We start from the raw sequence: 16638 nt of genomic DNA on the forward strand, positions 1-16638 counted from the left end.
TTTATTTTTTATAATACCCTTAATATAATAATTTAATAAAAATAAATAACAAACGCCAATTATATTTATTATATACAATATAATAACATGTTATGTTTTTAATTATTTAATTAATTATATAAGTATTAACATTCATCATAATAATTATTTTAATTGTTAAAAGTCTTATTGATTTAGTAATTAATTTGAAAACTATAAAAATATTTAAACAAATTATTACTGTTTTCAATTGCATATGAAAACAATTGTTGACAGTAAGTTTTTATAGTTTCACAGTAATAACTAAAGTTTTTACTAGATTACAAAAAATTAACGTTGTTATTAGTTTATAGTGGAGGTAAAACATAACGTTAGGTATTATCAGATTTCAGGAAAAAAAAAAAAAAAACGTTAGCAGGAATTTTCCAAAAAAAAAAAAAGTAAACAAAAGGGAAAACAAAGAGTAAAAAGAAAAAAAAAAAAAGCGTGAGTAGGAATTTTCCAAAAACAAAAAAGTAAACAAAAAGGAAAAAAGAAAAGAGTAAAAGAAATAAAATAACGTCAGTTGGAATTTTCCAAAAAAAAAAAAATGTAAACAAAAAGGAAAAAAAAAGACAAAAAATAACGTTAGTAGGAATTTTCCCAAAAAAAAAAGAGTAAAAACAATTGAGTTTATAATAGAAGGTAATTTCGTCAATGAAAATTTAATGGTTCAATTTTGTGGAATTCATTTAGAAATTCTATCAATTTTATTATAATTTGAGTTAGGCATACTAAATTATATAGAATTCAATTCTTAACATTTAAATCTGTATTTTTTTTTTTCATTCCGAACACAAAATATTGAATTTCCAGATGAATTCTATAAAATTTTGTGGAATTATTTGTTCCAAACGGGCTAATAATTTTGCCTTACTTTTAAACGATGTTTTGAAAACCATATTGGACCGTCCGGTTTAATCAGAAATCGGACTGTGGTCCGGTTTGGGTTGCATTAGAAAACCGCAGATCAAAAAAATCAGCCTGAATCGGTAAAAAACTAGATGAAAAGCATCTAAAAACTAGTGAACCAGACCGGTTAAAATCGGTTTGATTCAAAACTTGGGCTTTCCTATGAAATATTGGGCTTTTTAAAATTTAGGCCTCTTAAAAATTGAGCTAGTTTTCAGTTTTTGGACCTATTTGTTTCTAAACCCAAAGTCTTAATATATTAATTAAAACAATTAAATTGCTTAATGTTAAAGCCAAATGTGAAAAATAATAATATATTTTATTATAATTAATTAATATTTTTAGTATTAAATTTAGTCATATTTTATTCTTTTTGTTTAAAATTATATATTCATTGTTATTCCTTTTATAAATGGGAAATTTGAAACTACTCTTTATTTGATATCAAAGTTTTTTTAACCTATATTTTCAATTTTATTTAATAAATATATTTAAAAATATTATGAACTTGGTCGAATCCTCCAATTCAATAAATTCCTACATTCACTTGTTCTCTAACCGATCAGGTTTTTAGAACGCTACTTTCAGAAGTCTTAAAGTCTTCCTTTGCTTTACGAGATTTTATATCGCTTGACTGCAACAATTTGCCATTCTTCGGGACACTGTTCAAAAACATAATAATAACAATAAAAAATCAACAATGAGTATAAGTCAAATAACTATATATATTTCCTAAAAACAAAACTATATATTGGAATTATTTACTACTTAACAACGATGATACGGTCAAGATCCCACTTCTGTGCAGACCACTTAGCAAACCTTACTGCATCCCCCATTGGTGAACAATTCAAACGCTAATCAAACCCCATCATAAAATACTAAAATTTTAATTTTAAATAGTTTAAAGGTAAAATACACTTGAGTCTTTAAAGTATGCTCTAATTAATACTTTTGTTCCTTTTTTTCAAAAAATAACTATGACATCCCTAACTAAAAGAACCTTTTTGAATGAAAATAGCACACAGTGAATGCTCTTTATGGATGGAAGCAGGGACAACGCTAGACTTTAAAATTTGAGGGTTGAAATAAGGGTTAAATATTTTCGGGTTCCTAAATTATGATTAAATTAACACTTAAATTCCTCAACGTTTGAATAATTATTTTGAAGGATTTAAATAATGCTACCGTTACACTGTGAGGTCTTTTCATCCAAATTCCTACATTTTTTCAGTTTATATGGCTGAAAAGCAAATAATTATTCAAATGTTGATGGACCTAAGTATTAATTTGGTCATAATTTAGGGACTCGAAAATATTTAACTCCCACTTAATATTCGCTTTTCAGCTCATATAAAGGAGAAAATGGTAGAAATTTGAATGGAAGGGCCTCACAATACAATAGCAGCATTATTTAGGTCTTTCAAAATAATTACTCAAATATTGAGGGACCTAAGTGTTAATTTAATTATAATTTAGGGACCCAAAAATATTTAACCCTTGAAATAAATTTTTCAAAAGTTAGGAAACTAAAGTGAAGAAAAAAAAATTTACACTAAATTAAAAAACAAAATTTATAAAACTTCTAGTATATGGCCCCAATTCCCCGTCCTTCCTCTGCCCATCCTCCTTTCTCTGCCCTTGGATGGAAGGACCACAAGGGATAACCATGTATCGAATTGGATTATGCAAAATTCATATTTAATCTGTTAAAATTTTTATATATTCATATCCATATTTATTTAGCTCGGATTCGGATTGAATATGATATTATCTGTTTATATATATCTATATATATATATATATATATATATATATATATATATATATATTTAGACTATTCTATTTTACATAGAATTTTTTTCTTCATATTTATAGGATTTGGTTGTAAACATTGCATAGGTTGCTTTGCTTGTTACAGAATATACTTTATTACGAGAATATTTTAATTTATAACTCTATAAGAAATGAAAAATAAAAATAATTGACATTTTAATTCCAAAAAGAGAGATTTTTTTCCATTAATTTTACATGAAAAAGGCAAAAATATCCTTATTATATCATTCAAGTGGGACCCACAAGTCTTTGTTATAATTTTTACACAAAAACCAGGAAACTAGCTATTGTTGACTTCTTTCTTTATTATTTATTTTTATTAATTAAAAAAAATGACAGAGTTCCCTCTCATCTCTAACCTTCCCATTAAAGCAAAAACCAAATCTTATAAACAACATGAATTAATCACTCCTCTCTAGAAGCTTTTAAAGCTCCACAAACTATCATTTCTATCTACAAAAAGAATCAAAAGGAAGGGAATTTCTATTTGTAGGAATGTTTGATGCAATTAGATGAGTCAAGATCTGGTTTGGTTTTAATGGGTCATCTTCTCCTTCCTCTAGAAGTGCTTCTAACCAATCTGCCGGAGCTTAACAGAAACGGGCAAGACTAAGGCCACACAGTTCGCCGCCACCACTGGATTCACCTCCAACTCCATAGAAGTTTGACAGTGAATTTCGCAAGTGTACGAAATCGCAACAAGTAATATAGAGTGAGAAAAGTATCGTATCCACAGGGATTGTATACCAAATACCAAATTTATATTAATCTATTATTATTTAAACGGCAATAAAGAGAATTATATTTAAGAACTAACTTCAGTGAATAAAGAAGAATAAAAAGAAATCAAGCGAAACAATTTTTGATTAGAAGGATTAAGGATTTAAAACTAATAGGGATTTTGACTTCACTTAATTCTATCCAATTTTTTTTATTAGTTCGTTAATCAATTTTAATTGTTCAAGTAGGGGAAACAATCCTAAAATCACTAACAAACTCTCTCGATGTTTTGTTAGCTATTTTAACCCGGTCTAATTACCTATCTTCCAATAGTGCAATCAAACATGAATTAAATTATTAAGTTTTATGGTTTGTTTTGTGAATTCATAACCTAAGGTCATTAACTTATGAAAACCCCCCATGAGTCAAACTATATAGTTTCCGCATCAAGTTATTATTCTCATGTAATTTATTACCTTTTTCATATCAAAAACCATTCTCCCGATAGTGATTAATGAAATAAATCAATCCAGGGGAGAAACTCTGCTTGGAAGCATTAAGTTCAATAATAAATTATACTTTGAACAAAGAAAAACAAATCTAATATTATAAATTGGAAAAGAAATTAAGTTACATCAAATCCCTAGTATGAGGGTTTAGTTCGACATAATAATTAAATAAAACTCAATAATACTTGATAAAAAATTTCATAATCAATCAGAATAATGAAAGAATAAAACAAGATTAAGAGTTTAGAGATAAAAACTAGTCAACAGTTAATTCTGGACGGCTTCCTTGAATCTTGGTACAAATTTTGAACACTTGAAGTCTTAGAGAGAGAGAAGAACAATAGAACAAAAATTATTAAAACTGGAGATATCTCTATAATGAATGGCTCCTCTCTTTATATAGATTTTCCTAGGAGAAAATCCGACTCCGTTTAGGAAATAGAGTCCTTATTACGTAAGAAATCTTTTTGGAAGTAAGAAACTGTTTAGGCTTTGAATTTCTTCTCAATTAGGACTCTTCCATGCGCCTAAATAGGATTAGAACTTGATTTTCATGCCAGGAAAATATCTCAGGTGGGCCTATGTAAGTGATAGGGATTGGTTGGCGCTCTCGACTCAAGACAGAACTTGATTCGCAGCACGGGCGTGCTGTGCGGCACGTTCAGGGCGTGCCGGAGCCTGAGTTCTAAGGAAGGTTCAGCATGGGCCGTTCTCAGGGGCACGGCTAGATAAGGATTTGTGACACTGGCGTGCCACATAGCACGGCTAAGGCGTGCTAAGCTCTGAGTTTCCATGATGAGATGTAGCATGGGCCGTGCTTAAGCAAACACGCCTTTGGGTTGATGCCCTCTTTTGGCATGGGCGTGCCATATAACATGGCTTGGGCGTGTTAGAGTCTGAGTCTCCACTTGATTTTCCTTGAATCCAGCACGGGCGTGCTGAGGTGCACGGGCAGGGCATGCTAGAGCCTGAGTGTTTTGCTTTATTTTGCTCTCTTTTGTGCCAAAACCCTATAAATTTCCTTAAGGTTAAGTGAATTATGATTCAAGGAAGCTTTGAATAAAAACAGAAATAAAACTAAATAAAAAATAATTAAAGTAATAAAAAATATTAAAATTCTAATAAAAACTATATTAAAAACACTATAAAAATAACACTTATCAAAGTTGTCGGTTGCATTTGCTTTTTAGTTAAACTAGTGCAAGAGTTTTTTTGTTGCTTTTATGGTGGAAATTTGAGTCAATTTTTTTTCTTCTTTTTATTTGTATTTTCTCTTTCAGTAAGAATAACAAAACACTACAACCATTCCTTTTTCTTTGAGGACGCAAAAAATCAAGAGATTCACTATGGTACATTCTTGAACTTGATTATCTTATTTCCATCTATTATTGATGTTCTTCAAAGTATTCTTCAAGATAGTTTGAGTTCTGATTAGAGACGTGAAGCTAGTATTTTATTAAGACTAATACAATCATTTGATTTGTATTTAACTTACACTTGATGAAAAATATATTGGTGATAGATTTAGAAAAATCCATTTATAGGATTTGATAGATTTAGAAAAATTCATCCATAGCGCCATGTAGAAATCTACAAGATATGCAAGAAAAAGGGAGAGAAAAGTGGGGTCTTAGGCCTGAAATCACTCCGATGTTTAAGTCAGTAGGACAATAATAAATAGTTGAAATTGAATGAGATATTATATTGTCTATTGTATAGATATTGCATAGTTGAGCAAGGAGTTTGATCCATTTATATATATATATATATATATATAGATCTTGATTAGAGTTGAAGCTAGAATCTTTGTTAGATACATATTCGTCAAGAATATGAATAAGATATCTTAATCCTATTCTGATTCTATCCAAATAATAATATTCGATCCTAAAATAGAATTAGGTCTTGTATAAAAATTACGGTTAAATTCTTGATAAATATTTATATTCTATTAGCTGTCCCCCACGATTCTAGGATATTTATGTCCTAAGAGTCTAAATATATCTTCGTGATACCTTTTATCTTTATTTTATTTAATAATTTGTCTCGTTTATATTTATCATTTGTTATTTTAGGCACTTAGTGTTGCTCACTTTGAGCAGTCAGTTCACTTAGAGCAATAAGGAGAGCACGTAGCTCTAAGGCACTTAGCCTTGATGCTCACTTAGAGCGATTGTGTTGGGTAAACACTTAGTAATCTTATAACAAATAATAGACATAAATTTAACAAATAATAGATAGTAATATATATATTTTTCCTTATAAGTGAGGTGTATGTGAATTAAAATATTAATGAGAGAAAACTTATATCTTTTTTCCTTTTCTCCTCCTTTATCTCAAATGGTCGAATTATTATTTTTTAATACATGCACTTGACTATTAAATAATGTAGTTATATAGTTCAAATAAATAAATAAATAAATTATTTTCAAAAAAACAGTATATGATTAATTATCTTCATCACGAGAGAATTTAGATAACAGTCAAAATAAATTATAAATTGTATTCAACCCATATCATGCATCCTTATAAGTATGGCACATGTATATATAACACCAAAGCAAAATTCACACATGATAATAAAATTCAAAATATGGGTACCGGTGTTGAAAAATCATGCACGGTTATAAATTGATTAACATAATATATTCAGATATACATATATTTTGCTGCAATAAATATTGTTCTGTGATATTTAAGAATGTAAAGAAATTATAATCAGGTTAACATGACTAATTTAATTATGATGCTTGTGCTAAAAATTTATTTATGAATGCAATGTATAAGAAGAGACATGTCACAAACAATAAATCACAAATTCATCTAAAATTGAGAGTTCTAAGCCGATTGAGATTTTTATTAAATTAAACCCTTGCTTTTGTTGTGTATGCAACCATCAATATTTTGCGATTTTGCTTCAGCAAAATCAGAATTACCTTAGGCAAAATCCAAATCAAAGCAAAAGAAGTTTTTCTTTTTAATCGTAACATGATATAAATCAATACAGTGTCTATGCGACCTGACATTGTTATGAAAAATAATTTTTCAAAGCAAATCAAAGAATTTTAAAAATATATATCACTATGTGCATGATATGATTAATGTAAAATTTGATGTGTTTCACACTTACTGCACTAATTTGATAGATTTAGAAAAATCCATCCATAGTTCCATATAGAAATTTCAAAAATATGGAAGAAAAAGCGACAAAAAAGGAGGGGGCCTTAGGCCTCAAACCACTCTAATGTTTAAATCAGTAGGAGAACAATAAATAGTTATAATTGAATGAAATATTATTTGTCTGTGCACATATATTATATAGCTAAGTAGATAGTTTGATTCCTTTATATATATATATATATATAGGTATACCTTGATTAGCTTGTTGAATACATGTTCGCCAAGAATATGAATAAGATCTCCTAATCCTATTCTAATTCTATCCAAACAATAATGTTTGATCCTAAAATATAATTAGGTCTTATTTACAAATTATGTTTAAATACCTGATAAATATTTATATTCTATCAATTGGGAATCACAAATGAGTTATCTGAGGTGAAAGAAAGGATCAAGATATTGTGAATGCAATGACACTAGTTAAAATATCAAAGCAGAGATTACAACAAATGAGAGATGATGGTTGAGATTCTTTGATAGTTGAAATTTCTTCTTTTTGTAAAAAACAAACTATTATCATTCCAAGAATGAAAGATATTTTTATAGTTCCAGAAAGATCATTACACAATGCTACAAAAGTTACACATCATTATCAAATTGAATTATTTTCAACTTCAAGAACTCAATAATCGTTTTACAAAAAGTAATGCAGAGTTACTTTTATGTGTTGCATGCTTGAGTTCTACCGATGCATTTTCAACTTTCAATAAGGAGAAATTAATCCGTCTTTCTCATTTTTATCCATTGAAATTTTCTGATGTGGAACTTATGGCTCTTGATAATCAACTTGAAACTTATATCATGGATGTGCGAACTAGTGATAATTTTGTAGATATTAAAGGAATTGGTGATCTTGCTAAGAAATTGGTTGAGACAAAAAGAAAAACAACTTGTTTATCCTCTAGTCTACTTGCTTATCAAATTAGCATTGACTTTTCCAGTTATAACTACAAGTGTGGAAATGGCATTTTCCTCAATGAAGATTGTGAAGAATCGATTACGTAATAAAATGGTTTAGCAATTGATGAATGATTGTCTAGTTACTTACATTGATAAAGATGTATTTGATAGTATAGATAATGAAATGATTATTCAACGCTTTCAAAATATGAAAACTCGTCGAGGATAATTGAAATTTTTTTAAGATTATAAATATTATATTAATCTTGAATGAAATTGACTCCACTAGCCAAAGTTTCTGACTTCGCCATTGAAATTCAGTGATGTATGTTTCACTTATTGATATGTTTTCAAATGACAATTCTCTTATTACATTGAATTTAATTGAATTGAAGTATAAGGTAAGGGGTTATGCAGATAAGGTGATTTTGTTAAACCCAAGTTGAAATTTGGATTTTTCAGGAGTGGGATTAGGAATTTAGGATGGGGATTTTATTTATGTAAGGCCTTTGTTTTGGGTTCAACATTCCTTTGGATTAATTTATGCAAGGATAGTAATTTTGTTCATAATTTTGAATTTGGAAAAATAATTGTAATACTATAAATAGCTACTTTCTCCACTTACATCATATTCCTTATTTTCTAGGCTTCATTTCCACTTATTTCTTGCAGATGGCTTCGCTAATGCTCATCAAATATTGTCAATAGAGATTTGGGATCGGGATTGATTAATAAAGATACAGAAAATAAATTGCAGAGAGAGTTTGGGAAAAAGAGTTGGCTTTGGCAATATAGAGAAGATGAGGTTCTAGATTGTTTTGGGGTATTTTGGGGTTTATATTTTATTCTCTCACCTTTGGATACACTTTATTCGGTTGACTCACGGAAAAAATATCTCTTTTTAGACAGAAGAACTTTTAGTTGGATGATAACAAACTACGGAACCTTTTTAATTGATTCTTGAAATAGAGAGACAACGTAGTGAATTTGACAAAGCTTAATGACTAAATAGTACTTCTCCCAAATATAAAAGAGTTTCATCCCATCTAATGAACTTCTGACCTTCCACCCATCTAATTGTCTATTACCAAATTGGTGGTTTAATTTTTTTTTCCATTTTAAATTATAATTAAAATATTTAATTACCAATATTTTATAACATAATTATATTTCCCATCCACCTTAATATTTTTCTTAATTATAAAGTACAAATACATGAATTATATATTAAAAAAACGAGGTAGTTTATAAAAGAGAGTGATTTTTGTAATCAGAATTTATTTATATTTTAATTAAACTAATAGAAAATAATATATTTAAGAGAGTTTTCTTTAAAAAAAAGAAAAAAAAAAAGAAGATACTAGATATCTGGTGTTTAATTATTAGATTACTATAATTTAAGAGAGTTTTTTTTTTTTTTGAATCTTATAATTTCATTAAAAAATAGGAAAAATTTAGCAAAAAGATCCATTTTAACCCAGACTAATAGGTCCACCCCATCCACCCACACCTAGGATCTCAATGCTAAGTTAAAAAACCTAGCACATTAGAAACATCAGACCCTAAAACATCATTAAAAAAAGGGAAAATAATTATTTCGTCCCTGAGGTTTGCCATAATTATTTAAGTAGTCCCTGATATTTATATAAATATTTATAACATCCATGAGGTTTACTTCCGTCTTATTAATTGGTCCTGTCCAAAAAATACACTTTTTCCGTTAATTTTGAAAGGAAAAGACGAAATTATCCTTTATAAGTTTTCATTATTTCGTCATGAGGTCTGCCATAATTATTTAAGTAGTCTCTGACATTTATATAAATATTTATAACATTCCTGAGGTTCACTTCCGTCATATTATTTAATCATTCCGTCCAAAAAACACACTTTTTACTATTAATTTTTAATAGAATGACCAAACTGCCCTAAATCCTCTAATTAACATATCATCCCTTTCAACTACCCTAAATCCTCTAAATTTACCCAAAATTTAGAAATTTTAATCTAAATTTTGGGTAACTTTCTAAATTTCTAATCTGCTTGTTCAATGTTGGGTTTAAATCAAACTGGGTGATTACTTTAAATTTAGTTTACAATTTATGATTTAAAATTTATATGGGCATTTGTTAATGGTGGTGTCGGGTTTCAAGTGAACAAGAGTAAGATAAATGTACTGTGTAAATTTTTGCTTTGCTATATTGGTCTTCTTTTTGGCAGATTTTGCATATGGTTGCTGTTTCTGGGATTAATTGCTGAGGTTATTGAGCAAAGTAATGCATTGGATGCAAATATAAAGATTAAGTACATGAACATGTTTGATGCTCAAGTAGATGTTATTCATTCTGCTTTAAGCTCTATGGAATATGTTTATACCATTTTTGTGAGCGAGTGAGAAGGAAAGCAAATGAGTTGAAAGGGAGGATATGTTAATTAAAGGATTTAGTGTAGTTTGGTCATTCTATTCAAAATTTACAGTAAAAAATGTGTTTTTTGGATAGAATGATCAAATAATATGACAGAAGTGAACTTTAGGGATGTTATAAATATTTATATAAATGTCAGGGACTATTTAAATAATTATGGCAAACCTCAAGGACGAAATAATGAAAACTTATGAAGGATAATTTCGTCTTTTCCTCTCAAAATTAGCGGAAAAAGTGTATTTTTTGGACGAAAGAACCAATTAATAAGACAGAAGTAAATCTCAGGGATGTTATAAATATTTGTATAAATGTCGGAAACTAATTAAATAATTATGGCAAACCTCATGGACGAAATAATTATTTTCCCTTAAAAAAATGAGGAGGATCCCTTCAAATTGTGGGACAAGCAAAGAGATAGCAACCCATCAGAGGAATGGGCCACAATATTATCTTGTCAACCAATCCATTTGGCCTTAAAATCGATGCCTTCACTGAACAAAAGTTTACAATCCCGAATGTTATTACCATACTCATTATTAGGAATATTATTAGAAATAATACCCAACCAAACTTCCCTACAATCCATCTCCAAATCAACATGGATGAAGTATTCTTGTTTAAGCCAACTAGAGCTTCCCTTACCGCCATAGCTTCAGCCATGTTAGGTGAATAATACCCGAAGAACCATGAGGAGAACGCACACAAGAATTGGCCAGAAGAGTCCTTAACAACCGCGCCATAGGCAACTTTACCCTCAGCCATAAAAATTGCACTATCAACCGCCCAATGCAAACTGGCCTTTCATTCCCTTGTTTCGTTCGTCGTGGGTAGTTTCGTTTAGTATAAGATCGCCTCACATCTAGTGTCTTGATCGATTACTTTTGGATAATTGGCTAGGTGTGATCCAACTAGGGAAGATGACTAGCTAGATGGGGTGGGAGTGTAAATGGGATTAAAATTAGGATGGTGTGACACGGATGGAAATGCATGCTACGAAAGATAGGGGAGACCCGGCCTGGTACAGGACCAATCCAACTATGGCCTTTACTCATACCATTCGCCTGCTCTATCTCTACAGCCCACTAAGACAGTGTCTGAACCTCATTCCAGCTATGCAATTCCCGAATCGCATGACTCATTATTTCACCAGGTGGCATAAATTTTAGAGAGTTTTAGTAAAGAAGTTTCGTATGAAAAGAAAAGCAAAATAAATAAATAAAAGAAACATTCGTTTCACCCGACAGGATTATACGACATGAGTATTAAGCCACGAAACTGAATGCACTAGTTATTGGAATGGGCATCGCAAATTTTGTGTCACATGTTGGTAAATTTGGTGTTGGAGAAATTATGTGATTTTCTACAATAGGTTAAATACGCAAGGTGTGACCTGTGAAGGGGTAAAGTGCTCCCTACCAAGTTTTAAAGTTACTTCATACCGATAGTTCAAACTCGAGATCTCTGTTAGGAAAGTGGGAATCCTTATCATTTCATCTCACCCTTTTGGCAGCTTGATTCATTCTTTTTTTAGTTGTGTTCTTTTCTTCAGGCGTTCCAATCCTCATTTCTATCCAAAAAAAAAAAAAAAAAAATTATTACCAATTTTGTTAGTTTCCATTAATAATTTTCTCTAATTAACTCAAAATTATAATTTAAGATTTTAATTAGATGCAATAAATCCAATAAGGACATGAGACCTCACTTGACAAAATGGGTATAATTTGGGGTCCAAATTGAATTTTGCCCCATATATACATTCACACAATTCATTAAAAAATATATTTTTTTTCCCTCATAATTAAATTTAATTTTACAACCCAAGAGCACCAACCTCCAAGTGGAGTGTTTCCTTGACCTATGGCCATCAATTCACTAGTGCTTTGGAATGCACTAGCAATTGTCAGTTTGTGTGTGGTTATTGAATTCTTCCTCTTCCTATAATGAAATAGTGGAATGCGGAAATAAACTATTATAAATAGATCAGACTTGTACGTGAATATGAGTTGCGATATATAATATAAAAAAGCATATAAGAAAGAAATAAAGCCAGCAATGAATTAGTGCAAACTGCAAAGCTTTTTGGAGAAATTGGAATTTCATTGAAGTGGTAAAACAACAATTACAAGAGAATCCAGATAACCTAAAAATGCTAAGAAACTAAAACGAAGGAAAAGAAATATGAATGGCTTTCAAAAATCTACTAGTGTTGGAATGGCATGCCAAAAGGGCTCAATCCATATGTCACATCACCAACACCATAAGGAACCATATATCCTCCCATTCTTGCTTGCATAGCATCCCAATATGGATTATAGGCATAAGGGCCATCTGGCATCATATGGCTTACAACCTCTGCATTTTCAGAAGCTTTCCTCTTTCTCTTCTTCTTTCCTATCACATTAGAAACTGTCTTTTGCTGGACTTCTTCATCGGCTGTCTTAGCAGATTGTTGTGTCGAGTCGGATTGTCTTTGCTCTTTCTCAGATGATTCAGCAGATAGAATTGTTGAACAACAATAAGCTGATTGCTTGTTCTCAATTTGAACAGAATTGCTTTTAGCACTTTCACGGCTACTGCTACTACCAGAACCAGACTCTAAAAAGCGATTAATGGTATTCCGAACAGTTATATTCGGAATAAGATAATCTGTAAGCATTTCTGTTGCTCCACAAACACAGTTCAGCTTAGAAAGAAGTAGATGATCCCTAATACATTTATCACAAAAGCTCTTGAAACAACATTTACTTGTTAGAACAGCATATTTCATTACTTGCTTACACAGAGGACAGAGAAGTTCTTCCGGAATATCAGTAAAAAGCCGTGCTCTCTTCAAACTTGAGCATTCCATTTCTTTCTCATTTGTCTGCAAAACACCAGTACAAGCAGCAGCAACACTCAACAATTCAGAACGGCCATCTGGATTTGCCATCAGCATCGACTTGGAAATACCACTAGGAGGCCTCATTCTTTTAAAATCATAATCTGGATCACCATTAGTAGGGCAGTGCTGAATAAAATGCCCTGGAAATCTACACCTGCGACATACATAGCCTTCAGGAGGTGTTTTCTTCTCCAATCTACCACAAAAACCATAACCACCCATTCTTCGGACAACTCTGCCAACCCCAACACTTTCGCTCCCAAGTCCCAAACCGGGCAATGCCGGAGTATTGACTAGAATTTTAATCTTTCTATCCTCATCATCCAATTCACCCAGATTCGTGCTAGACCCCATACCAGGTATCGGACACAAACCATTATCAAATAATCTAGAGTCCTGAGTAGATTTTGTCATTCGAGAAACAAAACCAGAACTAGAATTGGTAGCAGCAGCAGTGACAGAGACATTCATACTCCTATACAAACCAATATTACTACTAGAACCAGAATCATTAATGCCTGAACCAATACTACTAGTACTAGCAGAACCAGTATTATCAGTAATAATACTTGCAGAGCCAGCACTAGAAGTACCAGAAGAAGCAGAAGCAGTTTTCTTATCACAGGCACGTTTTGGCTGCTGTTTTTCAACAAAAAGAATAGGTGAAGCGTCAATAGGCTTACGATGCCGAGTTCCAGGAAGACGGCGAATCAAGACAGTGGAATTATTAGGAATTAACATTGAATCATCAGTATATTCTTCATTAGTTTTAGCATTAATTAATAAGAGATCAAAATCAGTGCCCAAACACAAGCCATTAGAATCAGATTTATTTTTTGATTTATAATTCAATTCAACAATTTTCCTTTTCAACAAAAGAACAGAGATAAAAGCATTACCTAATGGAATTGAATTGTAATCTTTTGCACTCATGAACTTATAATGAATGCCCATCGCGATAGAATATCAGAAATTACAATTTTTTTATCAAATTTTCAATGATTTCAATCTCTATTTGCTACTTCAATAACAATTACAATCTGGCTGGAAATTAGAAATCAAACCGACAACAAAATTTGATTGCCGACTATGTGCCCACACCGGCGGCAGCCTTCAGAATTTGAAGAAAACGACGCAGTTGAACTAGAAGAAAATCGCCTGGATGAGAATTGCACTGGAGACACTGACCTTCAATGGAAATCCCACCGGCGACGTCAACCTTCCTCGGAATTCCAATTCAAGAGAAGAGAATAGAGAATTCTGAAGAAAATTCAATGAGGAGAAGATAATCGAGAGAACGCAAATCAGAAAAGATGATGGAGTTTGAACCGATTGCTTGATCGGAGAAAACGAAAATTAAAATGTACAGTTTCCGTGTTGAGAAAGTTAAGAATTAAAATTACAGTTAGCCATCTAATATAAATTCCGTGTTGAGAAAGTCCCCAATCAAATTTAATTATATGATGTGATACTGAAAAATTTAGTTGATGATGTGAAATTTTGTTATATTAAAATTTTTATTTAATTATTTAATTTGAAGAAATCAAATAAATTATAAAATTTTTTATTTTTTTATTTAATAATTAACAATGATATAATAAATTTATTTCGTTAATAAAAAATTCCTGATTTCTTTTTTTTGCAATAATTAATAATTCAAATAATAAATATTTTTATTAATAGTAAAAAACTAATATTTATTTTTTAATAATTAATAAACACACTATATATTTAATGTAACATTCTATTATTTTATAATTTAATTATTTTTTTTGCGATTACTGTGGTGACCCTAAAACATTAGCACATGCTTTGGTTGAGTGTCCAAAAGCAAGATTCTGTTGGCAGTTTTTTGGTGTTCAACTTAACATTGGCAATTTTCCAAACTTCTTACAGATGTTCGAACATTTACACAAGGTGTGGGAGAGCGAATTTTTTGAGAGTTTTATTATGGGTCTATGGAGTGTTTGGTTGAGTCGTAATGAGCTAAATGGAACCAAGTGGATGAAAGACCTTATTATGTGGTTACTCGAGCTAGAAGTATGCTCGCATCTTGGAAGAAAGCTCAGCTGAAGTTATCAGGTTTCGATACAGGCATAGGTACTTCTACAGGTAACCAATGGGTTCCGCCACCTCCTGGCACTTTCAAAATAAACTTTGACGCCGCTCTTCTCCCCACTGTCAGCCAGGGAGCTGTTGGTGCTGTCATCTCAAACTGCCATGGTGGGTTTGTATCAGCAATAACATCTTCATTGCAAGGCTGTTCTTCCCCAGCAGTAGCAGAAGCTCAGGTGCTAAGAAAGGTATTATCCTGGGTGCTGTTGAGTCATCCTAATCTGACGATTCAGGTTGAGACCGATTGCCCACAAGTTTATCACGCTATGAGGAGTTCTGCCCACGATTAGTCTGAGTTTGGAGTTGTCATATCTGAATGTAAGCTTCTTTTAGTCCAATTGCCTAATGTCACATTGGCTTGGATCAAAAGACAAGCAAATGATCTAGCTCATGTGTTGGCTAAATCAATTCCTATTGGGGCTTGTTTTCAAACTTGGGATAATACTCCCGCTTGTATTGCTCGTTTCTTTTCTTAATAATAAACCATAATTTCAAAGTAAAAAAAAAATGTTAATTCCCTTTTGAGTATTATATATATGAGTACTACATCTATTAAATTAATTGTAAAAATTTTTAAAAGACGTCTATGATTCATGAAATTTCTTTTTTTTTCATTCAGATAATTTTATGGTTTGAGTAATTGTTTAAATTGTAAAAGAAATATTTATGTTTGTTATTTTTAGTTTAACTAAGAAGGTGAGTTTTATTGTTTTTAATTTATTAATGCGGAATTTTTTTATCGTTTTTAAATTTATAGAAAAAGTTGGATTAATAGTTTTTGTTATCATATTAATTAATAAAGAAAGGCAAAATGACAAATTTTTTTATCATATTAATTTATTTATATTTTTCAAACAAATTTAATTCGTATCAATTATTTATAAGTGTTGATCCGCACAACGTGCAGACATACGATTAGTTCTATTACGTATATCAACTACAGCACTAAAGCTATGTTTGGTATGGTGTAGTCAACAATGTAATAGAATGAGAATTACATTACATGATTAATTACATTGTTTGGTTAGACTTTTTTTTTTTAACATTGTAATGTAATTGAGATTACATGTGTAATCTTCATTACTTAAATTGATGTAATTTACATTTCTCTAATATACTATAGGCAAAATGATTATCATTATCA

At 30.7% G+C, this 16638-nt stretch overlaps 1 protein-coding gene and 1 pseudogene across 1 annotated transcript; one reads left to right on the forward strand and one right to left on the reverse strand.

Annotated features, from left to right (window-relative positions):
- The first annotated feature begins 6529 nt into the window (after nt 1-6529).
- On the forward strand, nt 6530-8304 carry LOC149496101 (uncharacterized; annotated as a pseudogene).
- Nucleotides 8305-12586: 4282 nt separating this feature from the next.
- LOC119371306 (E3 ubiquitin ligase PARAQUAT TOLERANCE 3-like) lies at nt 12587-14755 on the reverse strand. The gene has a single exon (XM_037641190.2). The coding sequence runs from the start codon at nt 14331-14333 to the stop codon at nt 12699-12701; it is 1635 nt and encodes a 544-aa protein (XP_037497118.2). The 5' UTR covers nt 14334-14755; the 3' UTR covers nt 12587-12698.
- Between the last annotated feature and the right edge of the window lie 1883 nt (nt 14756-16638).

The sequence above is a fragment of the Jatropha curcas genome, chromosome 5, assembly GCF_041381405.1.
Source record: "Jatropha curcas cultivar XTBG-Jc1 chromosome 5, XTBG_Jcur_1.0, whole genome shotgun sequence".
Taxonomy (NCBI): Eukaryota; Viridiplantae; Streptophyta; class Magnoliopsida; order Malpighiales; family Euphorbiaceae; genus Jatropha; species Jatropha curcas.